We start from the raw sequence: 13738 nt of genomic DNA, 5'->3' as shown, positions 1-13738 counted from the left end.
GCTCAAGTGAGGCGGCCGCGCGTCATCGCCGCCCCCGCCGGGCCCGTGCGCCCCCCGCCCCACTGTGACGCCCAGGCTCTTCCGTGCCCGCCCCCTCCAGACGCACGGCGAGGCCTCTCCCTGCCCGCCGCCTGAGCCCCCAGGGAGACCGACGGGCGGGCGGCGCCCAAGGGTCCCGGAGTCCTTTCCCGCTCCGCGATGAACAAAGAGGCGGTTTCACGTGGCCGCGGGAGGCGATTCTTAAATAATGGAACAGGACGTAGGCCCTTCCCAAAACAACAGGGAGATTTATTGATAAATACAGAGACATCGCCGGGTGGCCACACTCTTGAGGTCCCAGTCCTGAGCTCAGGCCCGGTCCCCCACCTCCTCGAAGCCTCCAGGCTGCTGTTAATGACTGTTCTTTTCACCAGGCAAATGAAAGGGGCATTCTTACTGCTGTTAGGAAACGGTTACCACTTCTCCGTGTCTGTTTAAAATAGGATCTTTGCAGAAATTGGGATAAATCACCTGGAGGAATTACCCGTGAACAAAGCTCCAAATCACCATTGCATGCATGGCCTGCAGAGTTGTAAAGTGCAGACTTTCGTTATAAAAACACTTCTAGTGTGAATGAATAAAAAAACAAAAAACAACAAACATTTCATGAACATGACTCCCTGCAGCAGATCTGGTCCCGACTTGGGGGTGGATCCCAGAGGTGGAAGACAGCCTTCCATGGAAACTTGCAAAACTGCATCAAAATCTATCAATTCTGAAAATGCTCTTGAATTACTGGCGGGAGAAAGATGCTGATAAACACACTTAAGTGGAGAAACGTCCCCTTGACAAAGGCTGGGCTGGCTCTAGGAAGACACCTTTGGAGTGAGCTCTGCCTGGGAGAAACCCATCTGTGCTTTTCCATTCATTCACCGGAGATGAGGCTGAGTGTTCAAGTAAACAGGAAGCCTACCTGTGGTGGTCAAATGACAAACACTCAACATCGCACCCATGAATAATTAGAAAATACAAGCGCGGAAGTGATGGGGGCGGGAGCTAGGAGGGCAAGGCGAAACAGAACAATCTTGGAAAAATCTTGGTTGTTGCAAAAAAAGAATAAAATGTAAGCTTAAAAATTATTTTTACAGAGAAATTACAGCCATAAAAAATATCTCTGCATTGGAAAGGCACTCAAATTATAGAAAAATGTTAACATATAAACTGAAATAGTAAAGGTTAGATTATTTACCAGAGTCTCTACAATCTATCCAAGCATGTTTTGATTCAGCATGCAAATTATACACATCACAACACAAACTGAAGCTCATTTTTTTCCTTAATGGAAAATTAAGCCCTGAATAGAATACAAGATTCCAGTTGAATAATTCTACTTGCTGCTACATCAACAGATTTTAACAAAACAATCTCAATTTGTAGGCAATCAAAAATAAAAATTGCCAGTTACCAAAGCAAAACAATATCTCCATTTACTTTAGGCAAGTATTAAACACACGACGGATTGACCGATTTTTTTAAAAATATGTAGCTTCCGATTTATTAACTCACTTTTTGCCGATGCTGCCTAAATGCTACCCTGGGGTATAATTTGCAGCTCTCACATACGTACCTTATTATTATTTTGGCATGGTGTATATACTCCTATCTTTCTTTTAAAAGAATCAGTTAAATGGAATTTGGAAGTGGGAGTAACATCCTGTATACCAGAAAATTCAATACATAGCTTCAAAATTTCATTAAAAAATAAAGACAAGACAAGAAAAAGATCCAAGGGCAGAACAGAAATCGCTTACAAGCCCTTAGCAGAGCTAGCTCTTGAACCCCAAATGAGCTGTTTCCTCCTTCCTTCCTTCTCCTACCTTTGAGAACATAAAAATAGAAACAAGAAAAATGACATGTGCATACATGTATGTAAAATATGTTCAAATGGTTAGAAAACCTTAATTTTAAAAACCTGGTTAAATTCTAGAGCATACTTCTCAGTCTAAATTTGAAACGCATGAAATCTAAGTGATGTGTACCTAAATCAATTTGAAGAGTATATAATTTGACCCCCAAAGTCACAGGTGCATAGAACTTGTGGGCAGGTTCTGATCAGAACTGGGTTTTCCTTTTTTTTGGTTAAGATTCTAAAGCATTAGATATAAAGTCAATATCCATGCATCTCAGTTATCAATTTCCCTCCCAAGTTTTTAAACATATAACATATCCATATAAAAATGGAAAAAACCTCAGTTATCCATTTCCCTCTCAAGTTCTTAAACATATGAGAGCGTATCCATATAAAAATGAAAAATCTTTCAGCTTTATGCCTCTATCAAAGGCCAACACATATCTTCATGGAAACAGTTCCTGTCAGGTGGGGAGGAGTGAGTGCCTGAGGAATGTTCCAAGTAGTTTATGACCAAGGCACAATATTAGAAAGACTGCCATCAATCATTCTTTAGATTTCTTTATCACATTTTTCAAAAGTAAACAAACTGAACTATATTTGTAGCAACTCAAAGTGGAGCATAGATTTAAATGATGTATTTGTTCAGCTCACTGATGGGGGCAAATACTACATTTATATATTTTCTTCCTGTCAAGAGTTATTTACATATGTACAGTATTTCAGTTAAAAATAAAACATAACATCAGAAACTATATTTTATAGGAAATCATAAGGGAAGGAAATACGCAGGTCTATTAAAGACTTAAGAGCTTCTAATAAACTACTTTACTTGGCAAGGGTTGGGAGGACTTCAGATCATAGTCTGCCATGGAGAAAATAACTTGCTGGCAGGCAGCCTGGTGGTTCAGAGGCTCCAGTGCCCAGTTAGCTACATGGTCTGCAATCTTTCCACAGACTTACTGATCAGGCTTGATCAGGATGGCCCAGCCATCCAGAAAAAGCCCCCATCAGGTTCAGTACCTTCAGGGTACAGATGGAAAAGGTGCCATTCAGAGTGCACAGTATGAAAGGCTCCAGAATCTCCCCTAGCTGGTATAATACAATCAGCTCCCCTTCAAGTTATGATAAGCCATATGTGCCAAGCATGAAACAATCAGATTGCAACTCATCACGGAGTAGTTAATTCTGTTTTTCTAGTACAGCAGTGTCTATGATATTCCGCCGCTTTGGTTCTAGGGCTGCAAAAAAGGAAACATCTTGGTCCCGGTCTGACTGCAATGCTAAGATGGTCTCTTCAATGACTTCAAGATGAGGGTTACCGGCATTTCTAAAATACGCTAAACAGAGAAACCATGAATCTGAATTAGGTATGCCATGAACAGTGTTCAAAACACACGCGGTTTTGTTTGTTAGCCACATGTCAGGACAATAAATCATTTTTCATAGAACAAACACAGATATAAATCCTTTCAAATTATAAAATGCCTTAAAGAGTATTTCTAAAATGTTAAAGATGGACTCCTAACAGTTATGTATATTTTAAAAATTATAGTAACTATCTTTTTTTCCTGCAACACAAAAGAAATGGCAATGTGTGGAACAGGAGCAGGTTGCAGGCAGGGTGGGGCAGGGGGTGAAGTGGCAAGAAATGTACAGGTAGGGCAGAGTTCAAGATATTTTCTTATATGTGTGGTGTAGAAATAAACTATCCAAGAAACACAAAGCTTTTATTAAGTCCTGTCCAGGTGTAAATAACCCACTAGTTGGGCTACAAATGTTTTCTAACTGACCACAAAACAATACCATTAAAACGTAATAGCAGTTAAGGCTTCATAATCTTTCATGTCATAACTCAAAATTTATCAGTTTCCCTCATTTCTGGAAAGCTATGTAATATTTTGCATTTTAGTATATGTTTATTAAGTGTGAAGACCAAATTACATTCATTTCCTTAGTCATTTTATAAATAACATAAAATGATGCAAAAAAGTTAATATATTCATTTACATAATAAACCTTAAGAGTGCTGTCACACAACCTGCCTCAGTTTCCTAGAGGAAATCTACCTGAGGCCTTTAACAACTGCTGGAGTTTACCTGAAATGTGTGAGTTCCGAAAAGTGCTCCACCTACCCTTTGCCAACAGCATCTGCCTTAGGGCCTTGGCTAGCAGAACCCTCACATTGGGCACAGGATCTGACGCGAGGCTCAGGAGGCTGGGAAGCAGGTGCTCCACGAACTGGTCCACGGGGACACACTCCTTGCTCACCACTGCCTGCCCCAAGAAAGTCACAGCCAAAGAAGTGATGTTTTCCAGCAGTCTTCCAGAAACATATACTTCTTTAATCCCAAAGAAGTCATTTCAGAATCTGTATGTTTGAGGCGTGTGTGTGAATTTTTAAATCTCAAGCACTGCATTTGGTTAGAAACACAGTTAATATTTTGTTATAATTCACCACCAAGCAGTGGGTTCCAAGTAGGTTAAGATCTGGTGGGCCTTGGAGTCAGAAAAGTCTAGATTCAAAACCTAACTTGGTTTTAGTAGCTATGTGACTTCGGGTTAAGCTGCTTAGCCTTTCTGAGCCTCAGTTTCCTCATCTGTAGGATGACAAGTCTGTTATGCAAAACATCTAGGACAATGTCATTCACAGCAGTCGTGGCTGTCAAGTGACAGTCAAATCCCAAACCATAACCCAAAGCCCAGACCTCTGTAAACGATCAGTAAACGCCAGTCCTGTAGTCATCCCCAGCATGTGCATAGAACTTCTCCACTTACAAGACTTTACATGTATTCTCTCAATCCTCAGGACTAGCCCTGGAATTCAAAATCAGCCTAGTTTTACAGGTGAAAAAAAATTCATTTCCAATGTGGTGGTGACACCCAGAAGTCTTATAACCACCAAGTGGCAGCAGGGTAGGGACTGCAAGCTGAAGTGTGGGTTCTAACTCCTGTGGCTCTTCTACTCCAGGATAATTTGTGTTGTGGTGGATGGGCATTGCGGTGGCTGCTGGTGTTCCCTAGGTGCCAGGCACCATGCTGGGTAGCTTAGCTCTATCAGCCCACGGAAGCCCATGACAACACTAGAAGGCAGGCACATATTCCTGGGCTCCTTTAAGCAGTGTACATGGCACCCAATGTGCAGTCTTTTACCCCTCACCCCCCCCACCCTTCCCCCTAGTCCCAAGAGTCCTTTTGCTTATTTCAGATTTTCTAAATCTCAGATAAAGAATTTAAAAATAAAAGCAAAAAATATCTCCATTAAGCTTTCTCTGCAAATTAACTTGGAACAATGACTCTTCCTTCACAAAAGTCTGTGCCGTCAAGCCTGTGGTTTGTGAGTTTGTTAGTCACTCCTCCATCCACTGCCCTTTCTCAGAGTGGGCTGCCAAAGCACCCCTGTAATGTCCCACTGGTCCAACAGGGGGTGCTGGTGAGTCCTCTGGTGCCCGTTGTCATCAGGGAGAAAAAGGGGGCTTTGTGGTCTGGGGTCAGGTACAGTCCCAACCATGACTTCACTGTACTATCAACAAAGCTGGGTGGCGAGTTCACAGAGGTTCATTACACCAATCCCTCTACCTTTGTATATGCTTGAAAACGTGAGTAATGAAAAGTTAAAATGTTAAAAAAAATACTTTAGCAGAAAAAAAAAAAATCATGGGCTTACACTTCCTGTGTGATCTTGAACAAGTGACCTAACCTCTCTGGGCTTCAAATGTTTCACCTAAAAGAGCTGGTCTAAAGGTAAATGGGTATGGCATGCTCAATACACATTATCTCTTTTTTTTTTCCTGAGATGGAGTCCCACTCTTTTGCCCAGGCTGGAGTGCAATGGTGCAATCTCAGCTCACTGCAACCTCCTCCTCCCGAGTTCAAGCGATTCTCCTGCCTCAGCCTCCCAAGTAGCTGGGATTAAAGGTGCCCGCCATGACATATTACCTTTTATTAGGGAATTAAATGTGTGATGTGATGCCTGACACACAAGAGGAATTCAAGAAATGGCAGCCATTATCACTGCCATTGCCCCTAGGCAAACATAGATCACACCCTCATTTCCAAGAGGCTGAGTAGAGGGCGATCTGAGGAGCTGGACAGGATGACACGAACTCTACACATTTACTCTAAAGAGGTTAAAGTCTGTGCCCTAACCCACTGCCCAATTCTTCATCCCGCCTTCCTTCCAAGGCCACTGGCTAAGGTGAGGTGTGGTGGTGGACACAGACCTGCATAGGGCAAGAGTGGACTGAGGGCCTGGCCCTTACCTTACTGGATGGAAGTGTAGGAGAGCAGAAGCTTGTCCACTCTGTCTTTAGCATCTACAATCTGTCTGGACCATGGTAAGTACTCAATCAATAGCTATGTGGCAAATGAGTAGGCCAGTGGGGTAACCCTGGGCAAGTCCCTTTACCACACTGGGTTGGTCCCAATGTCCTGTGAGATAAGAGGGCTAGGTGAACTAATTCCTCAGTTCCTGGCTAGTGTTCCAGGGCTGGGATTCTCTGTCTGGTGAACTTGCTTTCATCACATGGCAGATGTATACCCAGGGTGGATCCCTCTCCAGGTCTTGCTAACCTGACAAATGAAAGCGAAAGCTTGCCTTCCAACCCACTTAGAACAGTGCCGGAACCTTATGATGAGTTCATTGATGAAATTTAACCCCAACGCACTTTCACTGTTGGAATAGAACTTCTGCAGAATTGCGACAACCTGTGAAAAATATCAGAGGAGCACATTTAAAATGCTGCCATCTATCTGAATTATGAATACTACTCTACATGGAAACTAGACATTTTTATGCACCCTTCCACCTTTAAAATGAATGTATAAGCACAGGAGAAAGTAATTTTTGTCACCGTCATCATTAGAACACAGAGAAAAAAGATGTTTAAATATATGGCAACACACACACACACACATAAAACCCTTCATAAAAATGAAATTTAAAAGGGGACTGACATTAGAAAAATATATTACTAATCTTAAGGTTCCAAATTTTAGAGCATGTCCCCTTGCTTAATAACTAAATCATTACCTTTCAGAACATGTCATTTTTATAAAATTTTAATACCATCCGAGTATCTTAAAATCAATATTGTCAAATGTGATTTTTTTCATCAGCATTCAGCTGGTATAAAGCCCACATAAAAAACAGGATCAGCTTTTCTACAGCAGAGCCTTTGCTCACTAAATATTTTTCTACAAAACCAAGCTGTAAATCAACCTGTATTTTAAAAACACTAACCTACTGCTTAAAGGGTTTCATATATAAAAGGATTACTCCACAATTTCTGTCACTGAAACACATAACTTAACAAAAAATCTATCTTACAAATTGATAAAACTATAATAAAGTTCCTAATTTCAAATTTTAAAAGCTAGTTTCATAGGTAAGCTGACAAATTAAGCCCAGAAAAATTAAGAGTTAAAATGGAAGATACATCAACATTCCTACTGGTAAACACGACACAGCAAACGCCCTGATTCCTTACTAGTTTGAAGGAGATCCACCGAACTTCAGAAACTTGATCTGCACACAACTTTAAGGCAATGTGCATTAGGTAATCATAAACATCATTGGGACTATAGAGTTCCAGAATCAGTATCAGCTGTCTGAAATTAAAAGGAAAAAAAACAAAAACAAACAAAAAAACATTATTTTGGGGCAAAAAAAAAAAAAAAACTTATTGATTTTTTTTTTACTGTCATTTCATCTTATAGATAAAAATAGCCAGGCTGGGAAATGAACAGCAAAAGACCCAGCAAGATTTCGATCTTCAGTAAAATGCCAACAGTAGAAAGCTGAGCAAAATGACCATGCAAAAAAATGTGAACAAAATTTTAATTCTTCATCTCACACACATACAAATCAAACAAAAGGAAATAAACTCCGTAAAACAGAGGCTGAGAAATTTATGAATACAGATTTAATATTTCGTTTTTAGGTTATCAGTTGAAAAGTACATAAAACTTAAAAAATCAGATAACATAAAAATAGCCAGAATGTTGAAGTTCACAAAGGTCAACGGATCAAGCGAACACTCTGAGATTGCACGACCGCCCCAGCGTGTCTCCAACTGCAAACCGAACCGGATGCTCCTGCTCGCGGCTCCTGGCAGCAAGAGGCGGTTTCACTGCAGCGAGGTCCGCTTGGAGAGAACTGGGAGCGCGTGCTCCTTACTCCAAAAGACAAAAGCATGCAGGAGACGGCTAGCTGCGAAAACCCACTACCAAAGCTTTCACTACTTTCTAAATGGGGATGGGGAGAAGGACATGAAAATAAATGGCATTGTTGTCACCCAGGCAACGAAAGGAAATGAAAAAGAGATGGGGAGGAAGTTAGAACCCGAAGCCAGGAGTGCTGGTGAATACTTTCATATCAAAAAACACTGTTTTCAAAAAAATGATACCAATATCATGGGCACGGGAGCACAGAATTCATATCAGTCGCTGTGCCTTCAATAAGCCGGGAGATGGGAGATGGGAGATACGGCGCGTAGCGGGGGAAGATAACATGGTCGGGCACTGGGGCCGCGCTACCTCCCGGGGCAGCCCCTCCGGGCACCGAGCACGCCCACTTCCCGTGCGCCGCCGCTAGAGGTCGCACTGCTTTCATGGAAAACGTGGGCCTGTTTTTCTCCACTCAGAACAGGATGCTGGGAACATGGTACAATGACTGAAGCCTCAATCTCTCAAATTAAGCAGAATGATTAAAGACCACAGCAAAGAGAAAGGCTTTCGGTTTGCCCCTGGCATCAGCCAAATCATATCCTGAATAGCTGCAAAAGCCTGATGAATGTATTTGGGGAAGACAATTATTTGAGAGAGTTCTAGTTGTGGATGAGAAAAATGAAAATTAAAGACACTGAAATGAAAACAAGGTAAAAACTAAAACCCAAACAACAACTGCCACAAACAAATTCCCCCACACCATGAAAGGCACATTATATACCTTAGGAAGGGGAGTTATTTAAACTGATCCTTCTACCTTTTCATCATCACTAAAGCCTGGAACATTCCTTTTGCCAGCTCAAGACAGAATTAAATAACTCCTTCAGGCACAAAATGATGTGCAGATAGGAGCCACCTTGGGGGACCTTTTTATTTCGTAATCATCTCATCTGGGTTAGACCCCTTCCTGTCTCCCACAGTAGCTAAAGGGCATTAGGCATGCTGTACACTGCAGAGAGGACTACACTCAGAATGTTCAAGAAAGCTCTGGCAAAAACTGCTCCGATTAATAGGAAAATATTGAAGAGTGGGTGATTCATCTTTTATTTGGTTCAAATAAATTGCCTTCTAGAACAGCAGAACACTCTAATTCGAAAGTGACTCAAGCCCTGTCTTCATCTGAAAATGAATATCTCCCCGGAGATTGTGGTATTTGTAACTTCGGGTTTTTGGAATTCTGTTTATACCTTAATAAAAACATAATCTCTTTATCTAAAAGAACACTATTACTGCTGCTTTAGAAATCAATTATATGGTAAGAAAATTAAGATTTATTCCATCTAGTTTGCCTTCTCATATCCCCAAATATATTTTTACTTACTCTGCTAGTTCATATCGAAACCTCCAATTCCTGCTGTTATCAGTCACTACAAATTCTTGAAGCTGATAAAGATAGTCTCTCCTCTTGTCTTCATGAAGCAACTATTTTTTAAAAATGTATATATAAACAAACATGTATAATCCTTCAAAATGACCCCAAATGCCCCCTTTTATTCCACTTCCGATTATATATTTGTCACTGGTAAGAACTTTTGCATTTCCCCTACACCTCGTAGTCTATCACCCAGCACGGCTGTGAATGAACGTTGCTGTACACTGACATCAAATGCATCCCTGAACGCCTCCAACCTTTTCCCCTGGCCAGGACATGTGCTTATTATGTATTTCTGAATGCCCCTGAGGTCTTCCTGCTTTAGTAATTTCCTACCTAAACACAAACAAACAAAAGCCCAGTCTGTGCGTGTTTGGAAGACAGCACGCCAGTGCCGCTTCCCAGGGAGCGAGGCTGCTGCTCTGCACCAGGAGAGGAGAGACTCGGCTGGAGCAGCGCACACCAGAGTCCGAGAAGGGCAGCTCTTGGTCATGTGGATGAGAGTAATTAGTTTCTCTAGGTCATTTTTAAACTCTTATTTTTATATTCATCATTCCTTTAGGGGGCAGAAAAAAAGCCAGAAGGGAAGCAGAAGCGTCTTGCAGAAAAAGTGCTTCATGCAGAACAGAGGTTGGACTTCAGCCCAGGCTCTTCCCCTGGGTGACTTCTGGGCAAGTCGGGTCACTACCCGGGGGCCTTGGTTTCTTCTTTTGCAAAGAGTGTGCTAGGCTTTGTGTCTACCATCCTCCACAGAATTAAAACTCTAACGGACAGGAAAATTAGGAGAAAAAAGTTTAAAATATTTACCCATCACTGAAAGAACTCCCACTTTAAGATTATGGATGGTACATTTCAGCTAAAGAAGGCTAAACAACTGCATTGGTTTTTTTTTTCACTGACACCATATCCATCCAGGGTTTCACAAATTTAATTTGGAGAGGGAGGCTTGTTTTTTGCTTTTAACTCTTCTTCCTACCTTTAGAAAATCATACAGGTGTTTAAGAACTCCTATTCGCACTTCATCCAGATCCTTTAAAAATCCATTGAAGATAGGCACCAGGTCAGCTGCTGTTAACTGATCCCCAAGAATCACAGCCAGCTCATGAATGGAGAAGGCTAGGGTTCGCCGTACCTTCCACTAGGGGTGCATAGCAGACACACGAATCACAACAAGCAAGTAATTCAACCTCTTCCGTATCTTACGTGGCATTTTTGGAGCAAAATGAATACTGCCAGGTGTTGGACACTTAAAGCTTTACTTCGAACAGAGAGCAGTAAATATGCCAGTTTGCATCCACATAAAATTCAGGTCAATAAGCCTTGCTGCAGCTTCCCTTTTCTCCCTAATGAATGACCCACCCTCTTTCTGCACACGCCTCTGAAAAGGCTTTTACCTGTACGTCAGAAGCCAGTGTTTCGTACGTATCTTTCAGGCAGTGCCAATTTTGCCTGCCCAGGGTCAGCGCCACCCCTGGGAGGCTGTAGGCACAGTGTTTGGCTATGTCAGTATCGACAGTCTGGGCTCGAGCTGGGTCAGTCATGGACACATACTGATCTAGCAGCGGCTGAGGTATTATATCCTGGGAAATGAGAGAGAAAGGAGGCCATCGTGCGTGCAGGAAAATACTCATGAAAAACAAGGAGTTTGGAGTTTAGAGGTGAAAACAATAAAGGAGAAATGTGAGAGGAACAGGAGGCCTTCCTAAAATCAAAGGGCTTCAGATTGCCAACTCTGTTTTCTCCAGAGAGTGGGTTTTCAATTTTGATTGAAGTGAAAGCAACACCCAGAACTCATCTTTCTAAGATTGGCACGATATTTGATATCATAGAGAACAGTCTAGACAGCAATGTCTGCTTAGGCTGGTACATACAGCTCTTGAGAATGGAGACTGGCTTCTCTTTTCTTGCAACTGCCCCAAGAACATAGCACGTGAGACCTTATACTCTGATAATCAAGCCTATGTTTGACTGTGTTTGATTGAGATAGAACTCAATCAAATCAGTGTTAGATGTCCTTTTTTTCTCATATTAGTTTGCTTTATTAAAAACACTATTATAGATTGTTCAGAAGCTTAAACACTACCTTACAATTAATTTTTTACAATTATATTAGCAACACAAAATACAAATTAAAATATGTAATCAATATTGATGGAAGAAAAAATATTTGGTTCCAAGTCAAAGTTAACTTTAAGAAAATATACAGTTTTGAGGGTTTTTTGTTGTTGTTGTTTTTGTTTTCAAGAAACAAACCTGTAATTTAGATTTATTCTCTTCAAGTAGGGTGGGATCCTGCCTCTGGTCAGTCTCCAGATGGTCACTGGTTCCATTTCTGGGTTCACCAGGATCCTACAGAGTTGATTGGACATGTTACCAATTTGCTCCAAAGGAAGCAGCTGTCCTGTCACTTCCCCTTCAAAGAGTCCTTTTTCAATGCCAGAAATTACTTCTGTAAGCCAAGGCAAAAGCTTTCCTTAAAGTCAATGGTATCTTTCCAGATGTTAAAAATTACATTTGCACAGTTACATATGATACTGTATAAACCAGGTCTTTTAAGTGCTAAGGAAAATTGATTTCATACATTTTAATTCAAGACTGCTGGAGGTCCTTACAGTAATACAAAGGCTAGGCCGGGCGCGGTGGCTCAAGCCTGTAATCCCAGCACTTTGGGAGGCCGAGACGGGCAGATCACGAGGTCAGGAGATCGAGACCATCCTGGCTAACACGGTGAAACCCCGTCTCTACTAAAAAATACAAAAAACTAGCTGGGCGAGGTGGCGGGCGCCTGTAGTCCCAGCTACTCGGGAGGCTGAGGCAGGAGAATGGCGTAAACTCGGGAGGCAGAGCTTGCAGTGAGCTGAGATCCGGCCACTGCGCTCCAGCCTGGGCAACAGAGCGAGTCTCTGTCTCAAAAAAAAAAAAAAAAAAAAAAGAAATACAAAGGCTAAAGTGAAAGCAGTGAGGAGCAACCCTGTGAGTTTGCATCCACTATTTCTTATGCCCAAGGGACTCTTGGTATGGCTAACCAACACCTTTAAGTAACATTCACATGTTTCAGGCACAGACTACTCCAGAAGGGTGAGGTTGGCAAGAAATGGTAGAGCCAGCACCTCCAACATTTCTCGGTAATCAGGGATTGCAGCAATGGTGGGTCCCCGAAAGAGGATGGTGGCTGGGAAACCCAATGGATCTGAGAGAAAAGATGTGGCTGATATAGGAGTATTTACTCAGAAAATTGTCCTAGATTTTCACATGTACAAACACCCCTAATGTTTGCTGATAAACCTTTACATTAGGTTAACAATTAAAATGAACAAGGACATTCAATGGTGACATATTGGTCTCTGATCATTGATTAACATTAACTGAGATGGACCTGACCTTCTCCTTCAACCATAACATGGATTTCCAACTTGCACTTGAAATGTCATACTGTCTACCAGCTGAACGGAGTCTGACAAATCAGCTCAATATAGGATCCAGGAAAGTTGATTAACACACCGATAGATGCTTCGTTTGCTCTGAGGCACACCACCAGAACCTTCAATTCCCAAGGTTTCCACTGATAGGTATTGTTTATTTTAACAGAGGACATGATAAAACAGAAATATGTTGGTATAAAAACCTAAGACCTCAATTTCTCCAAGTTAATAAATTCACATATAGTAACAAGATGTGTCATTAGAATCACTATTATCCCTTCAGAAATTAATTTTATTCCAAAGTCTTCAGTGCAAGCGTATGTGCAGCACTTACTCCAGGAGCCAAATCAAGGCTTAAGCAAATCACCACAAGTCATGGCACCCCCAGAAGGTATTGTGAGTTCATTCCCCAAACCCCAGTGGGACACCATGCTGGCTGGCTACCTGTGCACCCACCACTCAGCACCCAGCAGCCTTCTTTCTAGCAGGATGCCGACTCCGTTCCGGGGCTCCCATGTTTCTGTCCGGTTCACCATGTTCAACCCATGAATGCATGCTGTGACTGTGGCCAGCAAGAGGGAGGCAGAAGGAGAGGACAGGAAGGTGGTTCCCCGCATGGGGTGTCCTTGTCCTTCAAAAGAAACAAGTGGGAAGACACAGGCCCCGCCTTCCACTGGGCATTTCACGCTGACAAGAGCCACCACAGCCGAGGGGAACGGTGGGCAGATCAGCACCAAACGGATGGAGTCCACCTGCCCGGAAGGCAGCCAACCACAGCGCTTCTCCCTGTTGTCTTGTGCAAGAGAACATATTCCTCACGGTTCTTGG

General features: G+C 42.1%; 1 protein-coding gene across 8 annotated transcripts in view; it reads right to left on the bottom strand.

Annotated features, from left to right (window-relative positions):
• Positions 1 to 260: 260 nt before the first annotated feature.
• Positions 261 to 13738, bottom strand: part of LOC104663790 (serine/threonine-protein phosphatase 4 regulatory subunit 1-like) — a 91872-nt gene continuing 78394 nt past the window's right edge. For 6 of the 8 annotated variants that reach the window (XM_010365130.2, XM_010365134.2, XM_030913978.1 and 3 more), the window contains 8 exons: positions 11742 to 11837; positions 10883 to 11068; positions 10465 to 10626; positions 9438 to 9538; positions 7378 to 7498; positions 6461 to 6595; positions 4024 to 4165; positions 261 to 3228 (listed from right to left, as the gene is read on the bottom strand). In XM_010365130.2, coding sequence (XP_010363432.1) covers positions 3071 to 3228; positions 4024 to 4165; positions 6461 to 6595; positions 7378 to 7498; positions 9438 to 9538; positions 10465 to 10626; positions 10883 to 11068; positions 11742 to 11837 — 1101 coding nt within the window. In that variant the 3' untranslated portion in view covers positions 261 to 3070. Of the gene's footprint in view, positions 3229 to 4023; positions 4166 to 6460; positions 6596 to 7377; positions 7499 to 9437; positions 9539 to 10464; positions 10627 to 10882; positions 11069 to 11741; positions 11838 to 13738 lie in introns of those variants that run through there. The other 2 variants (XR_004052509.1, XM_030913976.1) reach the window with 2 other exon arrangements.

This window comes from Rhinopithecus roxellana, chromosome 13 (genome assembly GCF_007565055.1).
Source record: "Rhinopithecus roxellana isolate Shanxi Qingling chromosome 13, ASM756505v1, whole genome shotgun sequence".
In the NCBI taxonomy this organism is placed as follows: Eukaryota; Metazoa; Chordata; class Mammalia; order Primates; family Cercopithecidae; genus Rhinopithecus; species Rhinopithecus roxellana.
Note: the sequence above shows the minus strand (reverse complement) of the source record. Positions and strands in the feature narration are given on the sequence as shown.